The 22,574-nt window shown below is 38.7% G+C and overlaps 1 protein-coding gene across 3 annotated transcripts in view; it reads right to left on the bottom strand.

Annotated features, from left to right (window-relative positions):
• DGKI (diacylglycerol kinase iota) overlaps window positions 1-22,574 on the bottom strand; it is a gene marked incomplete at its 3' end in the record, with an annotated part of 99,834 nt that overhangs the window by 52,381 nt on the left and 24,879 nt on the right. The window contains exons 13-16 of one of the 3 annotated variants that reach the window (XM_084205890.1): window positions 21,231-21,430; window positions 17,807-17,869; window positions 10,279-10,379; window positions 860-939 (exon numbers count right to left, since the gene is read on the bottom strand). In XM_084205890.1, the coding sequence (XP_084062016.1) occupies window positions 860-939; window positions 10,279-10,379; window positions 17,807-17,869; window positions 21,231-21,430 (444 nt within the window). Of the gene's footprint in view, window positions 1-859; window positions 990-10,274; window positions 10,380-17,806; window positions 17,870-21,230; window positions 21,431-22,574 lie in introns of all 3 variants that reach the window. The other 2 variants (XM_084205889.1, XM_084205888.1) reach the window with 2 other exon arrangements.

Genomic DNA, 22,574 nt, shown 5'->3' with positions numbered 1-22,574 from the left:
GACTTGCAAGTGTGGAGTTCCAAAATCTGCTTGAAGTCAACAGCACTCAAAGAATTCAATGTAAGGGATGAGCTTCATAGTTCCTACGTAAATTGTTGGTCTAGTTTATAAAGTTTTATAGATGTTCATATATAAATTGTTTATAAATGTAATGTCATCAGACTTGTAAATGTTTTTGAAAGCTATCACTAAGAGATTGAAAAAAAATCAGAGACAATACATTAATAAAAATCCATTAGTTTTATCATTAAAGGGGTTCACACAAAATGATTTGGGTAATGAGGCATTTGGAGTCTGCATTTCCCAGGGTGTATTGTAGACTGAACTCTCATGAGACAAGGTGTTCAAGAATAACAGCAAAATTATTGTTAGCTGCATGAACACCCATTTTTGTGTCTTTGAAAATATCTAGGTTATGTTTGCAGCATTTAGTGGTGTCTCATATTACTCCATTATTAGAGAATGACATTTGCATAATTAGACCCACTCAAGTGGGTCTACTCAAATGGCCACAGTGTTTATCCTTGCATAACACACTTCCTAATCCATAATTTATGTCATTTCAACAAGGTATATGGAAAGTCCTAGTATTCCATTATAAATCAAGGAGAACCATACACACCCACCCATTTCAATTCTGTTATCCTTTATAAGGAACCAGTGTGATCTTTGATTTTCTGTTTAGGGAATATTTTTCAGTACTTTTATTATTCTATCTTAACTCTAGAATTTTGGTCTCAATGGTAGGCAAATTGCACTCTTGATACGCAGTTGTTGCAATCATTATACCCCTGCACTCAGAACAGAAAGAAGCATAAAATAGGTTTGTGAGTGGTACCTGAACTGACAAAGGCCTCACCTCTTGCAGACGGTCAATGTACATACGACAAGTCTCCAAGTCACAATCTCCTCGTACAACTATGATCCCTAGGGGAATGGCTGAAAAAATCAGAGACAAAGAAAAACCTCTTAAATGGAAGTCTCTTGAACTGTAACAGACTTGCAATGGCTTCCAACGTTGTTTTTTTCATGTCCACATGAGAGTTTTCTGTTATATAAACCTTAACTGTTATGTAAAAGCAAGAGCATATTAATCATCATCAGTTTCACCAACTTATAATTATCAAATATTTCATTTTCAACCACCTTTCATGGTTTCATGAAAGAAGTGAAAACATATTCAGTTAAACTGAGTACTTCATTTTCAGATCTTAACATCAAATATTTGTAAAACAAAGGAACATACCCCAGGAACAAGAGTTATGGGGGGCACCCTTGTTTCTTGAAATAAGAGTGATATTTTATTCTCAGAACTCAAATTCTACAGGTTTAAAGCAATGTAAATCACCGGCTGATATCAGGGAAAACTATCCAATACCAGGTTATTTTTATCTAGGGCTGCTTTTAAACCAAAATAGATATTATCTCATCTACACACAGAACTGACACATTTCTGTATTTAGTCAGACAGGAAAAAAAAAGATAACTTGTGAAAATACAGCAAAACCTTTCAGGTTAGGGCAAAATTTTTAATAACAGGAGATTGAAGTTTTCACATTCATTCTGTTCTTGCCACCAGAGAGTCCAAAACAAAATCACAAAAAGAAAAATAAATTAAAAAGAATACAATAAAAGAGAAAAAAGTGAGTCCACAGGAAAGATACCAAGAGAGCTACCTACTAAGATCTCATTAAATAAAAAGAAAACAAGTGAAAACTCTTGAGTACCTGATTTTGTGAAAGTGAATCACTGAATTACGTTCTTTTTTTTCTCCCTGAAGGGTCTTTAATCAAATAATGGCCAAAAAATTTATGGGAGCAGCAGGAAAGATATTTAAATCCTCACATGAAATATTCCAGAAGCAGAACAGAATATCAATTCACAAACAATTTTGATAACTGGATAACGAGCAGCAACACAAAATCACTAAGGTTTCTGAGATAAACAGAAAACACAACGGTGCTGCAACCCTTCCTGCTGTTGAGAAGAAGTTGATTAAGTGAGAGAGATGTATTTAAACCCCACTTCTTCATTCTGATAAGAGAACAAGATAGTCCTAAAAGATATTGGGAAAGAGAGGTCCATCAAAGCTTGAAGCACAAAGAGGAGTTCAGTGGCTTGCAGGGAGAAGAGCTGGGGGGCTCCTGCAGCAGTCAAGGTGACTGAGGACCTCAGAGGCCAGCACAGGACTCAGCAATGCTGCCAGAAATGTGTTTGCAAAGCAAATTGAACATCAAAAGAGTTACAGACCCAGGAAATGGGAGGCAGGGGAAAAAATGCTGGAGTGAGAGCAAGAACATAAAGAAGGAATAGATGGGAAGGAAGAGGTCACACATCTCCTGAAACAACACTGACATCCAATAGTGATGACAGTCCCCCTGCACATTTTCAGAGGGGCCAGGTGGAAACAGTGCTCATGGAAACCTCTAAGATTCTTTCACTGCAGAACAGAGACTGAGACACAAGCAAGGGGAAGGAGGGTCAGAAACAGGGCTTGTTTCAAACAATCCACTGCTCTGGGTTACAGACTGATTCTCTTTGCTTAGTGTTTATTATTGCTTAACCTGTTTTGGCAGGAGCCCCTTAAGCTCTTTGCAGAGACTTCTTAATGGCTATCTAGATTCAATTGAACAGATCCCTTTGCAGCCCTTACTGAGAGAAGTGTTTGTTAAATTCATTTATAGCACTAAAAACTGAATTGTAGCAGACATGGCTACACCTCCAACAGCTACAGAGCACTAGGGAGTTACAGCACTGGCTCACAGACTGTCACCACAGATTTTTTTTTTCTCTCTTCTCTACACTTAATGGGGACTACAGCTTTGACCTGACAAAACAACACAGATAACAGAATTGGAATCCTTAACTATCACCATTCCCAACAGACCAAAAGAGGAGGACCTTAAAACATTTGTAATTCTAAAGAAATCCACTAAAACATCTAAAAAGAAAAAACTAGTATGCAATAGGTATCATAGTAGTGATACCTTGTGAGTCTCATCTAATGATTGAAGAAGTCATGATTCAGAGCTTGAATTAAATTATGTGATACTGGTTCCTAGTGGACAAAGAACAGTTCTGAAACTCTGGGCTGTGTGACTGTCCTTAAAAAGAAAAGTGCTGCCTTAACTGTTTGGAAATCATGAATTAGCATGCTCTATGACATTTGGGGTCAATAGCTAGCTGAGGTGTAATGTGTGAGGTGGGTCTCAAGTGGTTCCATTCCATATGGTTCATGGCCTTTGGAAAGCCTTTAAAGTCATTACTGGATAACACTAAAGTATATGCTAAAAATGTTGCTTCCAAATTTTTGTTGTTGTTGTTCATTTGTTGCTTGGTTGGCTCCTTTTGCAAGACCCATTTGGCTTTCAGCAAGGAAAATGTTCACAGCCCTGATTTTTATCATAAACCACAATAAGCAATCAAAATGCACCACACAGTCAAGACTTACAAAGTGACTCACAATAGTTGCTGTTCTAAAACAAAAGCAAATGCTTAGTGACTGATAATGGGACAGAAACTCGGGTTGCTGCTCATTCTACAAATAGTGCAATAGCATGCAATAGAGGCAAAATGAGTTAATTTATGATAAATCAATTAATGTCAAGTAAACATGCATAGCAGACAGTTACATTGTGGGCACTTTCATCCAGGACTAAAGGAGCCTCTGCATTTGCTGTGTGGATGAGGATGCGGACAGTACAAATTCCTGTGGGGCACAGGGATTAGTGGGTATGCCAGGAGAGAGGTGGGAGTGCAAACACATTAAGATCTCAGGCACTACAAAACAACTTTCCATGTACATACACACTGTCCACTCCTGTGAATATATGGATCAACCCACCCACGTGACTGTGCCAAAAATAAGGAATAGTCTCAGATCATGAGCCAAGCCACAGCACTCAAGTGCCAGATATTTTTCTCCAGAGGCGCCTGCTCTTCTGGCCACTTGCATCCATCTCCCTGTTCCTTTGTGCTCCCTGAATGATGAAAAAGGATTTTGTCCAGGCAGCTGTGATGAGCAGCAGTGCAAGAACCCCAGGAAATGAGACAGGCAGACAGCTGCTTCATAATCTGAACCAGTACTGCAGAAAGAATTTTGTTCCTAGCAACACTAACCCAAACCAAGGATCAGCAGGAGGAGGGTTGGGCAGATGCAGCAGTATGGCCAGCCTAGTATTCTAATTAACTGCAAGATTAGGAGTGATTTCCTAAGTCCTCATGAAATTAGCTATGGAATTTGTAAGCAACAAACAAATCTTCCAATTATTAAATCCCCAGTATGCTGAATACCAATAGCTAGTGAACTCTTTAATAGTATTGAGGACACAAATGAAGGCAGCCCAAACATTCTTACATATATTATAAAATTCAATTAACTTACCTGTTTATTGTTATGAAAGGATTCAATTTGTGATCTTAATACCATGATTAACCCACTCAAATCCCAAACAAAACAGCCTTGAGACAGAACATTACAGTAGATGTGAATGCCAGGAAAACTCATTCTGATTCTGACATACCTCAGGGGACTGGGGAGATTAGACATTGGACTGTAAATGTTTAATGCAACAAATAAAGGATCCTCACTACTGAATATGTCATAAGAAAGCCATTTTCCTGAAGGGCTTCTTGATATTAAGATATTAAGAATATGATATTAAGAATATGAAGGCCCAAGAAAATACATGGTAGAGAATCATAAAATATTCAGACATTTATATTAAGAGGTTTGGCTTTTTCCAGAATGGTTTAATAAAGCTGAGTTTGTACAAAAGGATTTTCTTACCACACAAATCTAAGCCACGTATCTTTTTAGATCCCTTCTGCATATTATACTGAGAAAACCCAATTCTCCCTAGGTTCATTGGCTACTAGTTTTTTTAGCCCACTTGCAAAACCCTCACATAAAAGGAGGAAAAAGAGTGGAAGTTTTCAGATTAAACCAGACCATGTTTGAAATGGCAGTCATCCCCTCCAGTCTCTGTGATTTTCCCAATATCCTGCCAAAAGGGAAGTCAAAGGAGGAAAGAACCTGTGCCAACCACCACACAAAAAGAAACAGATTATAGAAAAAAAATTTGAAGAGCTGGGAATTGAAGCTGACTGGGATTGGATATTAGGAGTAAGAGCTGACAGCAGAGATCTGGATAAACAACAAATAAGTATTTAGGGTAAAGAAAAATAGCCGGAACCTGTGCTGTGAGGTCTGAAGGGACAGACTGACAGGCAGGAAGGATGTGTGTGGGATGAGTTATCCAAAGGGGACAAGCAGGACTGAAAAAGTAAGAGGAAATCAAATCAGAAAAGCACTAAGGAAACATGCAAGTAGAATATGAACAGAAGAACCTCACAGAAAAGCCTACATGAGAAAGACAAACTACAGTATGATTTCCTGGAAACTTAATATTCTTGCTTCTCTCCACTTCTCTAAGGTAAATAGAAATATAAATTTATAAATTTTATATAAATACAAATTTTATAAATATAAATGCCTATCTCTTCTAGTTTAAAGAAGATGACAAACTTAACACATGACAATTTCCACTAGCTCAAAAGGCAGAGGACTGTACTAAATATGCCCTGTGAGGTGTCAAGACAAAGTAGATTTAGATTAGATATTAGGAAGAAATTCTCTACAATGAGAGTGGCAAGACACAGTAATGGATAACCCAGATAAGTGGAAGATGTCCCCATTCCTGGGAGAGTTCAAGGTCAGGGACTTTGAGCATCCTGCTCTAGGGGAAGTGCCTGCTCACAACAGTGGGTTGGAATTAGATTTTTAAAAATCCCTTCCCACTCAAATCATTCTGTGATATAACCCCATGATTTCAATGGCTTGGGTTTACTCCTCCCCCCAAACTCAGAGAACTGCAATTTCCAATATTTAAGTCACTACTGACTTCTAATCCTCTTGCTTTCACTTTTCTAGGAGGCTTTAAGCAACTATTTCAACCCTTCTCAGTTTCAGATCTTATGAAATCACAATGATGAAGAAATGCCTAAATTAGCTAATGTGTGCACAACACATACTGACAAAACAAAGTTGTTCAAGCAAGGCACTGACCTCTAAGCAAAGTGAAAGTAAGGCTTTTTTTTTATGGAGCTTCTTCCATGTGCCCAAAGAGATCTCCTGACAAATAAATGCCCATTGGTGCATCCTTTACAGGATGAAAGGGAAGGTTTGTAGCTGCCTCCTCTAAATCCATCCAGCGCAAAATTGCTTTCCAATATAAGCACATTTCCTTCATGGCTCATCAGGAAGACTTCTGCTCCCTGCTGACTTTTATATTACATATTCAGGATATAAATACCAAGTCCTAAGTGTTGGCCCTTTCTAGCTGTTCAAAATCACATGAGCTAATCTTCAAAATAACTTCACTTGTGATATCCCTAAGTTTTAAAGAGTCAGAACGTCTTTGATAGATCAAGGATTCTAAGTGCGTTTCTGATATGAGGAAGCTACAGTATCACTGTACATGTACACATCACAAAGAGTCACAAGCTTGTTACTCTGTGTACCCCCATGTAAATGATAAGAACTCCTGGAATGACCCCAAAACCCTCAGGTAACCCACAGATATTAGAGGCACACACATTATAGATATTTAGCTACAGATAATCAGAGACAAGAATTCAAGGTTAAGCCCCCATAATGTTACAGCATCATGCACACACACAGAGCAAGGAGGCTGCACAGAAAAGAATTGTTAAGTTACAGACAGTCCAATGGTTAAACACATGAAACTAAATTTTCTCTTAAAATTTCTTTTGAGTCTAGTGTGCCATTTTATTCTAGAGGACACAAGGAGAAGCTGGGTCTGTGTAAAGGAAAGTATGAGAAATCCAGAGCTGACACAGGGCTGAGAGTTGTTTCTGATCACTGCAACTGGGTATTAAGATTCCTCCTTAATCTTGGTGGTACTGAGGAAGCTAAGATTATTCTCCATGGCTAGGGCACACACAACAAGTTGAGGGCAGTAAGGGCTGACATACCCTATTAAGAAACCCCACAAGTGGTCAGTTCCTGCTTATGGTGAGTTATTTCACTGAGATATTTTTATGGTGCAAATCTGAAATGGTGTTGCCAGGAAGAACTAAGAAGCACGGAAGATCACTAGGTCACTGTCTAGCTTATGTTTGGTTTGTTTGTTGCCTTTTTTTTAAACCAAATTAGTTTCCACATATGCCTCCACTGTCAGGAAATTCTTAGTTATATTGGAAAGGAGAAAACAGGCTGTCACACAGAAAGATTTTGCTGCCTTAAAAATAACTCAATTGTTCACCCACAGTGCTGCTTTAGATCACACCTTGCTGCTATAACAGGAAGCCAGAGAGAGTGCACACAAGACAAGCAGGCAGTAGAGGAAGAAATAAATTTTGCCCTCCTAGAAACATCAGTCCACCTCACTCCTTGAGTGAGAATCTTAGTTGTGGATATTTGATGTACAGCTCTTGTATTGGCCGGAGATGGCAAAGCTTGTGACTAAGGTGACAAGTGCTTAGGACATGAATAAGGAGGTGTTAGAAAAGACAATGACATTTGCAGTGAAGATTATTACAACATAACTAAAATGCCAACATATATCCCTTCCTTAAAATGCTGCATCAAAGCATTTATCCCTCCTCACTGAAGGATCAATAAGTACACTCTGCACCATCATTAATCATCTCCCACACAATACTGAGATGCTGACAGGAGAAAAGGAGCAAGGGGAGGGAAGAAAGGGACAATTCAGAAACAGCATCTGGGTTAAATGCCAGCTGCATTGACAAGAAAAGTAGAAAACAACAGAAGGAGAATGAGCTAAGGACAGTCATGCCCTTCAAAGGACAAAATGACATTCTTTAATTGTTCTGGAGGCTTTCAAAATGAAGTGTCTACCTCCAGCAGAGTGAAGATTAATCTTCATGGAACATTTTGTGTCATGAGCTCCTCTATGTCAGGAAGACAATCTTAAGTGAAATAGTTGACAGATTCAAATCAGTATTACAAGCAAGCAAGGGGGATTAATGTATTCACTGTGAGTTAAAATGATCCAGATTATTACAGTGAGGTCAGAGCTTTCAAAACTATGTTATGGAGCCATGTAAGAGGCAAAAGCCAAAATAGGTTCTTTGCTATTTTTGCTTCAGGGGTAGCTCCTTATTAACTGGCTTCCTTTTTCTGTTCAGATTGCTGTGAGATTCTGCTTTGTTCTCAAATAATTTAGGGAGGCCAAACTGGTTTTAATCCATGTGGCTGGAGAATAGATATTAAGTATAGCATTCTGGATTCAGTTGTAGGTATTCTGCCAAAGCCTGAACCAGTACATAAACTTGGTCTCCTGCAAGCATCTAGTGAGACATCCATACGCACAAGAGCTACAGTCCTGCTGAAGGAAACTAGCACCTCTTCAGTAACAACTCCCCTGTAAAAGAGGCATTTAAAGTTATATAACCAGAGAAGTAGGCTTATGACCACCAGTGTACAGTGCCCTCTCACAGGACATTCCTACTGCAAAGGTTAAGGTGAAGTATCTTTTCTGGTCTCTTTTAGGGTAATGGCGATATTTGCTTTCTCATATTCTTTCAGTAAGTAGCAACAGTAATGCACATGCATTACTGGGAAGTTAAAAGAGGACTGGTAGGGAAAAGAACTCAATGAAAAACATCTGGGGAGAATAGCCCAGTCCAACTATGTTATATTATCATGGTGGACATGCATTAACTTCAAAGATTCAAAAGGGTTTCATTACAAATGACCCACCAATGTCCAAAGCAATCATTTTAACTCTTGATGAACGAACATCTGGTTTTTTTAATTATAACCTCTCAAGCACACTCCTACTAAGTGATCAAATCCATACAAAATGGAAAACCAGGATGTTAGGTCAGTTGCTGGCATTTTCTTATAATGTTATCATTATGAATTTTGGCAGGTGGCAAATAACATAAACATCTACCCCTGCAGTGATAATAGTGTAAGAAGTTATATGCTTTGTGTCAGAAAATGTAATGGCTCCTAAGGACAAAAAACATGCTAACTACAGACACAGAAAATTTGCATCCATACTAAGGATGGATGAGAATAACTCTCCTCAGATGGGAAACCCTCAAATGAACCAAGTTGTTTCTGACAGTGTTGGGGAGTTGTGTGTTCAGTGTGGCCTGAAATCTACTCAATGTCAAACTCTCAATTTAAACTTGAAGCAAGTTCTGCTCCAGTGAGGAATAATCCTGATCCTGTTAAAATTCTTCTCAGTCCAGTGAAGGCTTCGATTGCTTTAAATATGACCAAAATCCACTAACTTCAGTTAAGGCTGTCAAGACCTATGTTAAAATTTAAGCTATTTCAATTCTTTTGGTGTAAGGAGGAGGGGTGGGACTGGAAGAGTGAAATGGAAACAGTTTAACTATCTTCTAACAATAAGATAAGCAAACCAATTAAAAGTATTGTCATCCTTTAATTACCAAAGCACTCTGTATTGCAGAGGGAACCGAAGCTCTGTTGCACAACAAACACTCATGCTCATAATTTAATATGAATAATGAGCCAGATGCATAACAAGACTATTAAATTGTTATCACAAACAGCCCTGTCCCTCATTGATTAATGACTCTGTGTGTCACCAAGGAAAGGAATTACATTTTTAAGTTCAGATTGTCATCATCAATGTTGCCAAAGCAACCACTGTCTGCTTTTGACTTACCCCTAAACACAGCAATTAAACCACTACATGAGGAAACAAAACAGCGATTATTCTCTGAGATGGAAAATAAAGCCTGGTAAAGAATAAGGGTGTGGGGAACCCAGATTTTCTCCCCAAGATAAATGTACCTGTGCAAGAACCATGTTCCAGGTCAGTGCACATTCTCAATATCAAATATATCATGGTCTCTCACTCAGCTTGAAATCTGATGTTAATTGTAAAATCTGGTACAGTTTCATATGCTAGAAACCCAGCAGAACCAGCAGAAAGACATGAAAAAAAATACTCTGTGTGCAAAACACTTATTTTACAGTAAATATAATCATAGGGCAGAAACATAGTTAAATAAGAAAGCAGTGAAATCTCTATACATAATCTCTATAGAGGCTATTTATATAGAGAGAACACATTTGTACATATGCACATATAGATGAGCATACTCTCAATATTACTCATCCAAAAGTGTGTCCTTGACTCTGTGTTTGGGTGGTGGTGTTATTTTTGGGGTAGGGGTTGTTTTGTCAAAGTAAGATTTGTACAGAATGTTCTACCAAAAGCAGCCACAATCTGGCTTCTTCCAACTTACAAGCTTCCCGGAGCTTTTCCTTGTCATAATGTAGCCCCTCATATTCTTGTAAATTAATCCTGTTCACTCTGATCCGCAGGCGATCTGGGATGGAATGAGGACTGCAAGAAAACAAGAAAGCTTCTTAGACAAAGTGTTCCCTGGAAGAGCAAAGGAAAACAGGATATGAAGGGATTTCAATCTTCTCTGAAAGAAGAAAACGCACAAGCCTCTTCAAAAGTGAGCCACGTCCCCACAGGGCTATTCCTGAATTTAAAATTATGACTTTCTACTGCACAACAGCATAGACATTACACCTTAAATAATAAGCAAGATCAGGAATCCCGTTTGCTGTTTGTGTCACCTGAAAATGCAAAGGTTTTTTCTGAATTCTTATACCCCTATTTAGTTACCCTGCTGTTCTCCAGTTTGACTTTGCGTAGATTCTTAGAGCCCTACCACAGCCAGTAGATAGATTTGCCAACTTCAATTTCAAGACGCAGAAAGATGCTTCTTGGGAAGTATCTCAGGACAATCTCTACCCACAAGAGCATCTACACCACATTACTGAAGGATCCTGATCCATCACCTCAGGTCTGAGAAACAGTCAACAAAAATGTGGCTAAGAACCAGATTTCAGAAGTTCTGAGTCTAATACTCAGAACCCAGGAGGACTTTTAAAAGCAAGGAACAGTATAGCAATCTCACTTTTACTGAATTTAGTCTGATTTAGATACCTCAACTATTGATAATTTTGAAAGACTCAATAGGTCAGTGTCTAGAAATTAAGTGTTCATACACTTAATATGAAATATCCATATAAATACGGATATAAATTTTTCCAGAAAAGCTTTCTTTTTCATTTCACACTAGTTTCTACCTTAATGTAACCTATTGTTTGATTTTTTAGCTAGATGCTATGCAAATTAATTTAGTCACACTTGCATCTTCCACTTTTAAAGAAAGAGAGACAATCTGTGTATTATAACACATGTAGCAAATGTCTGTCCTATAGGAACTCAGCCCCAGGTCAGTTAAAAGTAGATTACTCATTCTGTGCTTCTACAGACTCTCTATATTTTCTGTTTTAATCTTGCTAGTACCAGGATTCTGCCTACAGTAATATTGACCAATACACACTGCCTTTTCAAAGTCATAATGCTGTGTACTCTCATAAATATACAGTTTGCCTTCTTTCATTGTCTCAGTTTTAAACTATCTGATTTATAGCATTTGCACTGCTAGTGAAGGACAAGGCACAGCTCACAAATGTTACCTGTGTTACCTCATTTCTAAACACTGGTTCAAATGTGAATTTTCTTCACTAATGTCATCAATTAATCAGTGGTAGACTTATGTTCTATTACAATGGGCCTCATTTCAAACTCATTATCACAATGAATGATCTGGGTCTCATGAAAGCAGATGAAAACAGGATGACCTCATGCCAACATCTGCCAAACCTTGGCTAATTGCCTCCCTTACAACCTACCTGTTGGTGTCGAAACACCATCCCACACAGGATGGCGTTTGGACACCAAGGGGAGAGAAAGATAACACTGACTTCTGTAGACATGCTGACTCACTGCCTAATGCCATGTAAGGAAGAAAAACAAGTGTTATTTCTTAGCTTGAAGCCGATGGCAACCTACTGCATGCACAGTATCACCTTCTGAGTCAAATTAGTCCTTTCACCTGAAAAGAAGTGAACAAGGTCTTTTTCTTTGCTTGGAGCTGGAGGAAGAGAAATGTCTAAAATTAAGAGCAAATCTAGAATATATTTTTTCTTCCAAGAACCACATACACACTCTCCAAAATTCTCTTTTAATTAGAAAATATTTAATAGGACACTTGGCATGCTTTTGCAAAAAGTATAATTTTTGATATATAGGCACACTCTATATCTCTGATTTTGCTCCTGCAGGAGCAACAAGCACACCATCTAAAGTGTGATGTATTTCCTGAGGAGAAATAGGAGCAGGTCCAGTGTAGGAGGGCAATCAACTGGCAAGTACCAGCATTTGATATTCTGTTCTCCCCTCCTCTCACTCTATTTCTATAAAGACCGGCTAAAACCACTACATAAACAGGTTGTGTGCTAAAACATACAACTGGAGACAAACAGAACTTGGCCTCTTGTCCATTTGAAAAGTTTCGTTTTCTTAGTAAAAAAAATGTAACCTTGAAAACAGCAGCTTTCTATAGAAAATAAACTATTACCAGAAATAACAATGTCAGGAGTTCCTTTCTACAGGGTAGAAATTTATACATTTAGCCAGGTCCAGTCACAAGCAGCATATTCATAACACAAGAAAACATATATACACATTCCTAAAAATGTGTGTATTGACACATACACAAAAGAGACATTTATTCAGTAACTGAAGCTGGATGGTTTTGTTCATCAGTTCTCTGCAAACACCCTTTGTTCTCTTATAGTAGTCATTGGCTCACACATTCTGTCACTAAATTTTATTACCTATTCAAAACAAATTTGATTCTAAAACTCACTACTTGAATATTCATTTCTTGTGCTATCAGACTAGCAATAGACACCAGGGTATGTTGCCCTCATCAGTCAAACTAATTAACTCACTCATTCACAGAACTCTAATGGAGCTGAGCAAAATACTTCCACTATCAACACTACTGCAGTCTTCATGGACACTACATCATAATCCATATTATTATACAAATAGATCAATTTGTCTTTGTTCAGACATACTCAGTATATCCAAAAACCAGCAAGATTAAATACATAAGCATGTCCATGTAAAAGCAAATAACAGGGTGATGAATACCACTAAACAGAAACATTAGTACAGTATTAATAGAAATAGAAGTCTCTAAATACTGTGTAAAACAACTTGCTTAACTGCAATGAGAGGAAGAAAAGCTTTCCACATAAAGCAGCAATTTATAAATAAATTTGGGAAGATTACTGCACTTTAATTCAACCTAAATTGCTTAAATTACTTACCTCTTAATTTTTTTTAAAATGGTGTATTACATAACCAACAAAAAGTACTTGAAAGTACAGATTAATGAAGTCCATTACCTCCTAAAGAATCTAATTAAGAACTCATTCCACAAACACATCAATCCACAGAACTAAATCCTAAATGTCATTTGCCTCATGAGGATGCAAATAAAGATTGAGGTCAAATAAAACATTGTGTTTGTTCATGCTTACTATTTATAATGATTTCATTTAAACACAAACCTAAATATGAATCTTCTCCAAGATCTTTCATCTAGAAAACACACTTGGCGGCTTTTGATGAAGCCATGAGTTCCTCCTCTCACCCCTATTAATCATCCAGCAACAAGTGAGAGGATGCCAGACAGCTCACTTGGAGCACAGCTGGTTTTCCTAGGACACGTGCTCCTGCCTCCAGTCACCCAGGGAAGAGCACGGGTAGAGCAAGCTTGGGTCCTGCCCAAGCCTGGCACTCCCGCACAGCAAACATCAACACTTCTGCCACGCCACCAGCTTGATTCAGCTGGGGAGACAGGCTTGTAAATTATAAATACCCCAATCCCAATTTCAATTATTTATGAACCCAGAGAACCATTTCTTACACTTCATGTCTCCACAGAGAAATGAATAATAAGAATAAACAGTCCAACAAGTCTACAGAATCCAGTGACAAATTTCTGATAGATCTTCAAGAATACAGCCCAAACCATCCTACACACAAATTTTAACATGATTCAGTAAACAGAAAAGGAAATATACTTCCCCCCCATACAAGAAATAGTTGAGAAAAAAAAAATCAGGCTTTTAGGGGATGTTTGCACTGACAATGAATGATTAATGAATTACCTGTCTCCCAGAGAAGAAATAAACATGAAAAATTAATTAAGTATTCTGGCGCTTAGAACAATTGGAAAGAGGAAAGCTGTAGCCAAAAGAGAAAAAATGAATTCACCTTACTTTCAAGACCACATTGACAGAGCTTGGAAATGATACGTTAAAAAACAGTTTCTGACAGCATCGATCTACTTGAAACATAAGAACTGCCACAACAGAGCAGACTCATTCAGTCTCTTCTATGGACGAATTTCAATGCTTCACAAAAGTTCCCTACTATTTTAAGGTGAAGCTCTTGCTAAACTCTTTACCTAAAAAAAATAACACCTTGAAATTATAAGCTCTACCACTTATTTTTTTCTTTCATTTGGGAATTTGAGCTGGATGAGCAGCTATGCCATAGTGTGCTGGGCCAAAGGACAGTCCCCTTAGTTAGAAGCAGCATTGGAAAGAAAAGATAAACCTCACAGATGGGATAAGAATTTCATGACAGAACAAAATAGTATAATAGTAATAAATGTGGTAATAATGAAAATGATGATGATGATAAGTGGGGGTAGAGAGAGTTACAAACACGAGATAAAAAAGGGATGTGCAATACAACTTCTCACCACGCAGCATATCCCCAAACAGCAGTCAGACCCCTCCCAGGTAACTCCTCCAGTTTACATACTGGGCATGACCTTCTCTGGTGTGAAATATCCCCTTGGCCAGTTTGTGTCAGCTTACCCGGCCTCACTCTCTCCCAGCAATGAGTGCAGCTCCTCAACAGCAGATTGTGAGACACTGAAAACAGTGTTTACTTGGGATAAACACCTCTTAGCAATAACCAAAACATTATTCTTGTCATAAATCAAAAAAGCATTCCTGTACAACTATTAGGGAGAAAATCAGCCATTTCACAGCAAAAACCAGGACATAAGTGTTATCCCAGATAAGCCTGGTTAACCTGGATAACCCTAGTGAGTTCTTTGGCACTTTATTATCTCACAATTTCTTCAGCAAACACACTTGGCTTTGTAGAACTACACCCACAGAGACACTTAAAATAACAAACACATTCTGAAGTTCCCAGTAGAATCCTGGAACTTGCTTTTCTTCTCCTGCATGCTAACTGTGGTTCTCTCACACTTTACCCTTCTAAGTGCAGGAGGGTGTCCATAAGTAATAATCCCTCTAAACAGAATTATAGAATTTTTTGGGTTGGAAGGGACTTAAAAGATCACTTAGTCCCAACTCCTCTGCCATGGGCAGGGACACCTTTCACAAGACCGGGTTGTTCAAAGCCCCATCCAACCTGGCCTTGAATACCTACAGGGATGGCGCACCCACAACCTCTCTGGGAAACCTGTTCCAGCACCTCACCCTAAAGAATTCATTCCTAATATCTAATCCAAACCTACTCACTTTCAGGTTGAAATGATTCCACTTGTCATTATCCGCTCTTGTAAATGGTCCCTCTCCATGTTTCTTGTAGGCTCCCTTCAGGTACTGGAAGGCCACAATTAGGTTACCCCAAAGTCTTTTCTTCTCCAGGTTGAAAATCCCAATTCTTTCAGCCTTTCCTCATAGAAGAGGTGCTCAATCCTTCTAATCACCTTGGGGGCCCTCTCCTGAACTCACTCCAACAGGTCAACATCCTTCCCAAAATGGGGACCCTAAAGGTGGATGCAGCACTACAGGTGAGGTCTCACAAGAGCAGAACACAAGGCAGAGTCACCTCCCTGGACCTGCCTGGCCACACTGCTTCAGCTGCAGCCCAATTTATGGTTGGCTTTCTGGGCTGCCAGGGAACACAGAACAGCTTCACATTCAGAAATCCACATGCTAAACAGGAAAAACTGATAAGAAATTCTGAGACTCAATTCCCTATAAATCATGTTTCAAAAAAAAAAAAAAAAAAAAAGAAGATATCTCTAAGCATTTTCATCCTTAACTCTGCATTTGGAGAACAGTTCACTTTCTCCCTTACACCTTGCCTCCTAGTGCTCCTTATTAGACTCTCCTCTTATAAACAGTAACTATATTCAGCCTGAGTAAGTTGATTTTGTTTGGCCTTTGAAGCTCTAAAAGCAAAAATACTATTTTCTATTACTCTTTTGTTATTCTACAGGTTTTATACACATGCTCTGCTGCAATCATTACCACGAACTCCATAAAGGAGTAGTATTTACCAATACAGTGATATTTGTATTTTCATTTATGCAGATTTTGTAATTGAAAAAATGATTACAACCTACCCACAGTGTTTATTCCACTTGTAGAAGATCTGTAAGGGCTACACAAGTAAATATCTTATTTTTCAATGGTAATTTCCAGCATCAACCACATGAGACAAATGTACTCTCTCTCTATGCATCTCATCTCTGAACATCCAGCAGGAAAATGCAGGTTTTCACCTTCCTTTTAAAAGACCCTCAAAAATACAGCACTTGTATTTACTTACACACCTTGTATAAGCATTTGTAATGGATCACACTACAGTTCTACTATCTCTGCAAAAAAAAGACCACATGAGCCTAATAAATTGGCTGCCCTAAACTCCCATGCATCTCCTGCTGCAGAAATCCTGACATTTATCTGAGACAGGCTATAATCCATCACCAGGTCTCAGTAGGATCTGCCCTGCTGTTCAGTACTAACTGGAACTCAGTCTTCTTCTATGTTGTTCAACAAAAAAACACAAAGCAATATTTGAATCTCAAAGCCATCATAATCCAAATCATATTTCCATGTTACCTCATGGGTTCTTATTTTAATTTGCCAGACACATTAATTGGCAGCCCCAGTGCAGCAGCACGTTTCATCTATTTTTACAGATTTTAAGACAGAGACCAACTTTGACTTTCAAATTAGTTTAGGGCTTACAAGTCTTTCTCTCCCTGCTTTATTCAGACAGCTGATATCAAATGGAACATTAAAATGAACTGCATCAAAACTTGGATGTCATTTTCCAAGGGATATCCCTGAGCTTGGAAATAGTACTCATTCTCTTAGACACACAGCTCAATGTTCTGTGTAAGAAATAAGGGTTACCTCAACTTTTTTCTAGAGGCTGATTCAGATGCTGAATTGGTGAGGCAAGTTGGTTTCATTACTTCATGCTTGTCAGCAGAATACAGCAAACTGGGCCCACAGAAAAGGCACACCAAACGGAAAATCTTTCCTTTTTCCAAAATAACAATGAAGCACTTGAAATTTTCTGAAATGTCACAGAATCACAGAATGATTGGAGCTGAAAGGGACCTCCAGAGGTCAACTGGTGCAAACCCCTGCTCAAGCAGGAGCACCTAGAGCAGGCTATCCAGGACCATGTCCAGGCAGGGTTTGATTATGACTAAAGATGAAGATTCCATAACCTTTCTTGGCAATCTGTGCCAGTGCTCTGTCAACCTTATGATAAAAAGCATTTTTTCCTCATGTTCAGAGGAAACCTCCTGTGTTGGATTGAAAAGATGTCATCCCAATTCTTTCCAGGAATGATGGATTAAACCTCAAATGTGCCTGTTGCCATGGATGTTTGGGGTGCTGGCTCCTGGCTGAACCTGGTCTCCATCACCAGACATGTCCTGCTCACCTTACTTGGCTGCTGTGGAACTGTGCCCATCATGTTGTCATCTGAGCTCCCTCTTCCCATTTGTCACTGGATTTTACTGCCCCATCTCTCAGCTGAATGACACAGGGTAATAACAAAGGCTGTGGAACTTTTAAAATAGAAAAAAGCCAGATACTCACACAGTGAAGGAATCAGGGGGAGCCGAGACTCTCCTCAGGTCAGCAGACTGCACTTTATGGATACTATAAGGCAGCAGGAAATGAGTGGCCAGGAGAAAAACAGCACACGGTGAGGACAGACAAGAAAAAACGGTGAGAGAGAGAGGAGGAGTGGAAGAGAAGAAAGAAAGAGAAAGACCACACAACATTTAAACAGAAACAAAAGGAATGTGTCACATAAAAGTTGAATGAGTGGCCATGCAGGTCTCTGAGCTCGCACTAGGAAGCCAAAAGCAACTGAAGACATGCAAATGGAGAAAATCACTGCTATGTGGCACACAGGAGCTTTCTAAAGACACAAGTGAGGAGCAGTGAAAAGCTCGGCACATAAGTACACAAGACAAGGAATCCCAGAATTTCTTCCACAGGCACTGAAAAATTTCAAAGCAACAGACTTTGGAAGCAGGTCCAGAAATGCAAACAAACATCAAAGCTGAGATCCGGATGGAATTGTCTCCAAGGGTTGACCAACTAATTACTGTTTAAGAAAAAATGCCCTTACTGGAGATTTTGTATCTACAATGACAAGTTGCTGTTTCCATTCCTCTTGCTCATACCTTAGGGAAACTTGCATTTTATTAGTATTCACCTTTATTGTTTATATTCAAATGATCCCTTTCTTTTTCTTGAATGTACCAAATATGTTTTATCTGAAAGCTCTTCCCACTTCTTTCTCTTCATTTATGCAGGATGCTCTCCCTCAAGCCAAACTAAAAGTTAGTGAGAGCAAAATACATTTTGCAATTCAGGAAGTGTTCATTAATATGAAATTTACTGGGGAATATACTATGCAGGAGTTTCTAACCAGAAAATTATTCCTGGAAAAGCTGAACCACAGTTTCTCTTCTTATTACCCATAATTTTTGGTATAGCTCACAACAGTCACATTCTTGGCTCAGTCACAGAAAACCAAGCTGTGTTGTCTCTTTCACATGCTACTGTGATCAATAGTGGAGAACAGGAATGAGAACTTAGCCAACAAGTGTTTCAAGGAGGAAAAAAAAAAAAAACCCACAGAAAAAGATGATCAGGACAAAAAAAATACAGAAACAGCATAAATCTTCTTCAAGTCTTTTTCTACTCACTCTCACTTTTTATCTGGCAATAATATCAAAGCTGACAATAATAACTCTGCATTTCTGTGACCAAGATAATTTTCTAATTGCTTTCTTGGCAAGGAGCTCAAGAAGAGCTGTCTAGTAATTAAGGATAGCTCCAGACCCACTGACTTATCTCACACATCTAACATTTAAATGACAGTCATTAAAAAACCCTTCATCTACCATGTTCAATCCAATACAAGGTTTTCTGGGAGATTCCAACTGAACAAGGAGTTATATCCTAGAGATCAAGTTAAGAAAAATAAATAAACATATTTAATTACAAATTTCTTCCCTTGTGCAATACTACCAATCAGTATCATATTGAATGGACCTCTTACAATACTAATATGCCTCCTAGATTTTAGCCTTTAATAAGTCATTCACTTTTTATCACAGTAGAAAATTCAAGTCGTCTCTCCTTCCTTTTTAACACCTCAGAGCAAAGCACATACACAGATATATATAGAAATAGATGTAAATATCTACACACACACTTTCTGATATGTGAAGCTGAGACTACAGTTCCTGACAGATCATTTGCATTTTCCCAAGACAGAGATCTGCAGAAAAATACCTCAGCCAAATGAAAGGACTCTGACAGCAATTTAGTGTACCGTGGCACATTTAAATCAAACTAAACCACAAAGAATATCCCCTTGACAATTGGCACATACTACAAATCTCAATTTCCCTACCAGAGTTTTAATTCAGATCTAAAAATCCAAAACTAACCCATGCTAATTATCAGCTTGAAATGCCATGAATTCTCTTTTTACATTTGCATTAGTCTCCTTCCGTGCAGAAAAAGATGTTCCAGGGCTGCCCTTTGCTTTCACTGAGGAGTTGCAGTTGGGTAAAATTGGGCACTGCTGCCCATAGTCAAGAGTCTGCTATTCTCTGCTCAAGAAAGATGAGTATACCTTATGTATTTTCCAGGCAAATAGAAATTGCACATTAGAAAAATGGGTTTCTACTGCAACTAAAAGAATTTGTTTCAGTAAGAGAACAGAGTGCTAAATTGAACAGGAACATGTTGAAAGTAACCAGGGTGGCTTTGATTACATTAATAGATTGACAGCCAGGAGATGACAATAAATTCTTACGGGCTGGAGTCAAAATTTGAAGTAAAGCAGGATCTTTCTCTAGATATATAGCTGTAAGGGAGACAACTTTCAAGATAGCTGAAGAGAAAAGGTGTGCCTAAGACCTTGTCTCTTTTTTTCCAGTTATATGAGTTAGCCTTTTGGAAGGTATTACATCTCTTCACAGAGCTTGCCTCACCATTACAATTGCAACAGAAAATTCCCCCACCCATTTCCCCAGAAATATTAAATCCTCATTGTATGAGTGTTTGAATTAAATGTGGATCCTTAATAACTTTAGGGCATTAGTTCAGTAACTTTGGATAAAGAACAGACTGTTTTTCTTCACATTTGAAATATTTGATGAAAAACAGCAAAGTCCCTTGCAACACTCATTTTAGCAGCAATAAAGACCTATACAAGGATTACAATAATATCCTCTACAAAATAATCTAAATTATTTTATTGGATGGCCACTTTCATAGGTCAAAATTTGACTACTTAGGTGTCTTCTGATTAAATTATATCTGCAGTTCTTGTAAAGAAAGTTTAATCATGAAAAGTAATGTTAGTCCGGGGTATTCCTCTTTACAAGCTACTAGTTTCCATTCTTAGCTTTTCTCTAGTCACATTTACAATACTCATTTCTCATTTTGGTTTCTATACTGGAGAAGGATTTCCTACAAAGTACAAACAGTTCTTTCAGGACATTCAAATCTTTCTCCATAGACTCTGCCAGGCAGCATGTGGTCACAGCAGAGACTGAAATATGTCCTGATTAGTTCTTGATTGTGGCAATTTCTTATGGGGTCTTCAATGCAGCTTAAAAAGCAGATCAATAAAGCTGAGAAACTAAATCAAAAAAACTTCAAGGGCAAATGGCATACATATGCAGAACCATCAGAAGCCAAGGGGCACACTGCCAAGCCTGCAGAAATCTCTCTAAATAAATAAATACATAACAGAAAGATAGAACACCAGTCTAAAAGCAAGACAGGGGTAACTCAGAAGATAAAGAGAAAAAGAAAGTCAGGTAAGTATTTACAATAGAGTGAAAAGGGACTTCAGAAGATGTGATTTTTTTTTTTTTTTAATTTATTTTTCAAATGCGCTGCAAGTCCAGTACATGCAAAATCCATGACGGAATATGCTGCCCCACAAGGGCCTCCTGCCTCTAGGACATGCAGGTGTGCAACTCACTCATTCAGCAAAGGCATGGACGTTCTCCTCTTGCTTTTCTGCACCATGTTGGCCTGGTTCCTCAGGGAGATGCGGATGAGGGAGGGGGCCAGCCGGCAGGGCTCACCGTCCACTTGCATGGGGATGGACTTGTACGTCAAAAGCGTCACCTCCCGGCACTGGTGCAGCCGCTCCCCGTGGCCACCCACCTGGAGAGCAGCCTGCAAGAAACAAACAAAATACACAAACAAACAAAACACCAAGCAGGTCCTGGAATCTCTGCTGGTCAGAGTGACCCCGAGATACATACAAGTCTTTTCCCAGCCCAGCAGTCAAAGGAGGAGTCAGGATTCCTCAGCTGTGGTTTTCAAGGTTGTTCATTATTTCCTATCTCTAACATTATTTCCCTGGCCTGCTGAGGTCCATTCAGCAGGTCAGTCAGTGGCACACTGCCCGCCCTCAGAGACGGTGTTTTCTTTTATACTAAAAACTAAGTGTACCTTATATCCAATAATTTCCCAATACCTATCACCTATGTTAGACACTGTGTTCCTACCTTAAACCAATCCAAAAGTGCCACCATCACCCAGAAGATGGAGGCTAGAAAGAAGAAGAAAGAAGGACAAAACACACCCAAATTCCTCCATCTTGAGACCCTGGGCTCCCATTCTAGAAACCTTAAAACTCTACTTTTCACCCTATAACAAGCTAACTATTATTCTGCTTAAACTCTCTTGACTTGTAATTCTTCACATAAAGGTGGTTATTTGTTCCATGGGTCAAATTCAAAGTCACAGGTGTCTTGGGCTCTGTGCCAAGGTCTCTGAGCCCCCTGGCAGAGGCTGGAGCCATCCAGGACAGCTAGAGAGATGTCCTGGGTTCCAACAAGCAGGGAAAAAGATAGCTCAGAACAGAGGCAGCTGAGGCAGTAAACAAATCCAAAATGCCATTTTGCTGGCAGCATCCATTACGCAGTACTCCATTCCTAAGCCATTCTGAAAGAGCACAATGAAAGCATTTTCACCCCCAAACTGCAAAGCAACAAGCAGATATCTAACCGCATGGATTATAGGACTCATCTATATATACACGTGTGCACACACAAATTAATAACTGTGCTCATTCTTAAAGCCTTCCATTTGTTTTGGTTGGTTTGTTTTTACAAGTCATGCTAATAATTATTTGCTCTTTTAAACAACATCCCTAATTACATACATCTGCAAGACAGAAAAATTATTTTCCCTTCCTGAACAGAATGGTCCTTAATGTGAATTAGTAAATTTAAATTTTTTTTGTTATGAAAGCTTACACATCAAGTCAACCTCAACATTAGACAGGCTGAAAAGAGCAAGCAGAAGGACCTCA

Source organism: Fringilla coelebs, assembly GCF_963513975.1.
Source record: "Fringilla coelebs genome assembly, chromosome: 5".
Lineage (NCBI taxonomy): Eukaryota > Metazoa > Chordata > Aves > Passeriformes > Fringillidae > Fringilla > Fringilla coelebs.
Note: the sequence above shows the minus strand (reverse complement) of the source record. Positions and strands in the feature narration are given on the sequence as shown.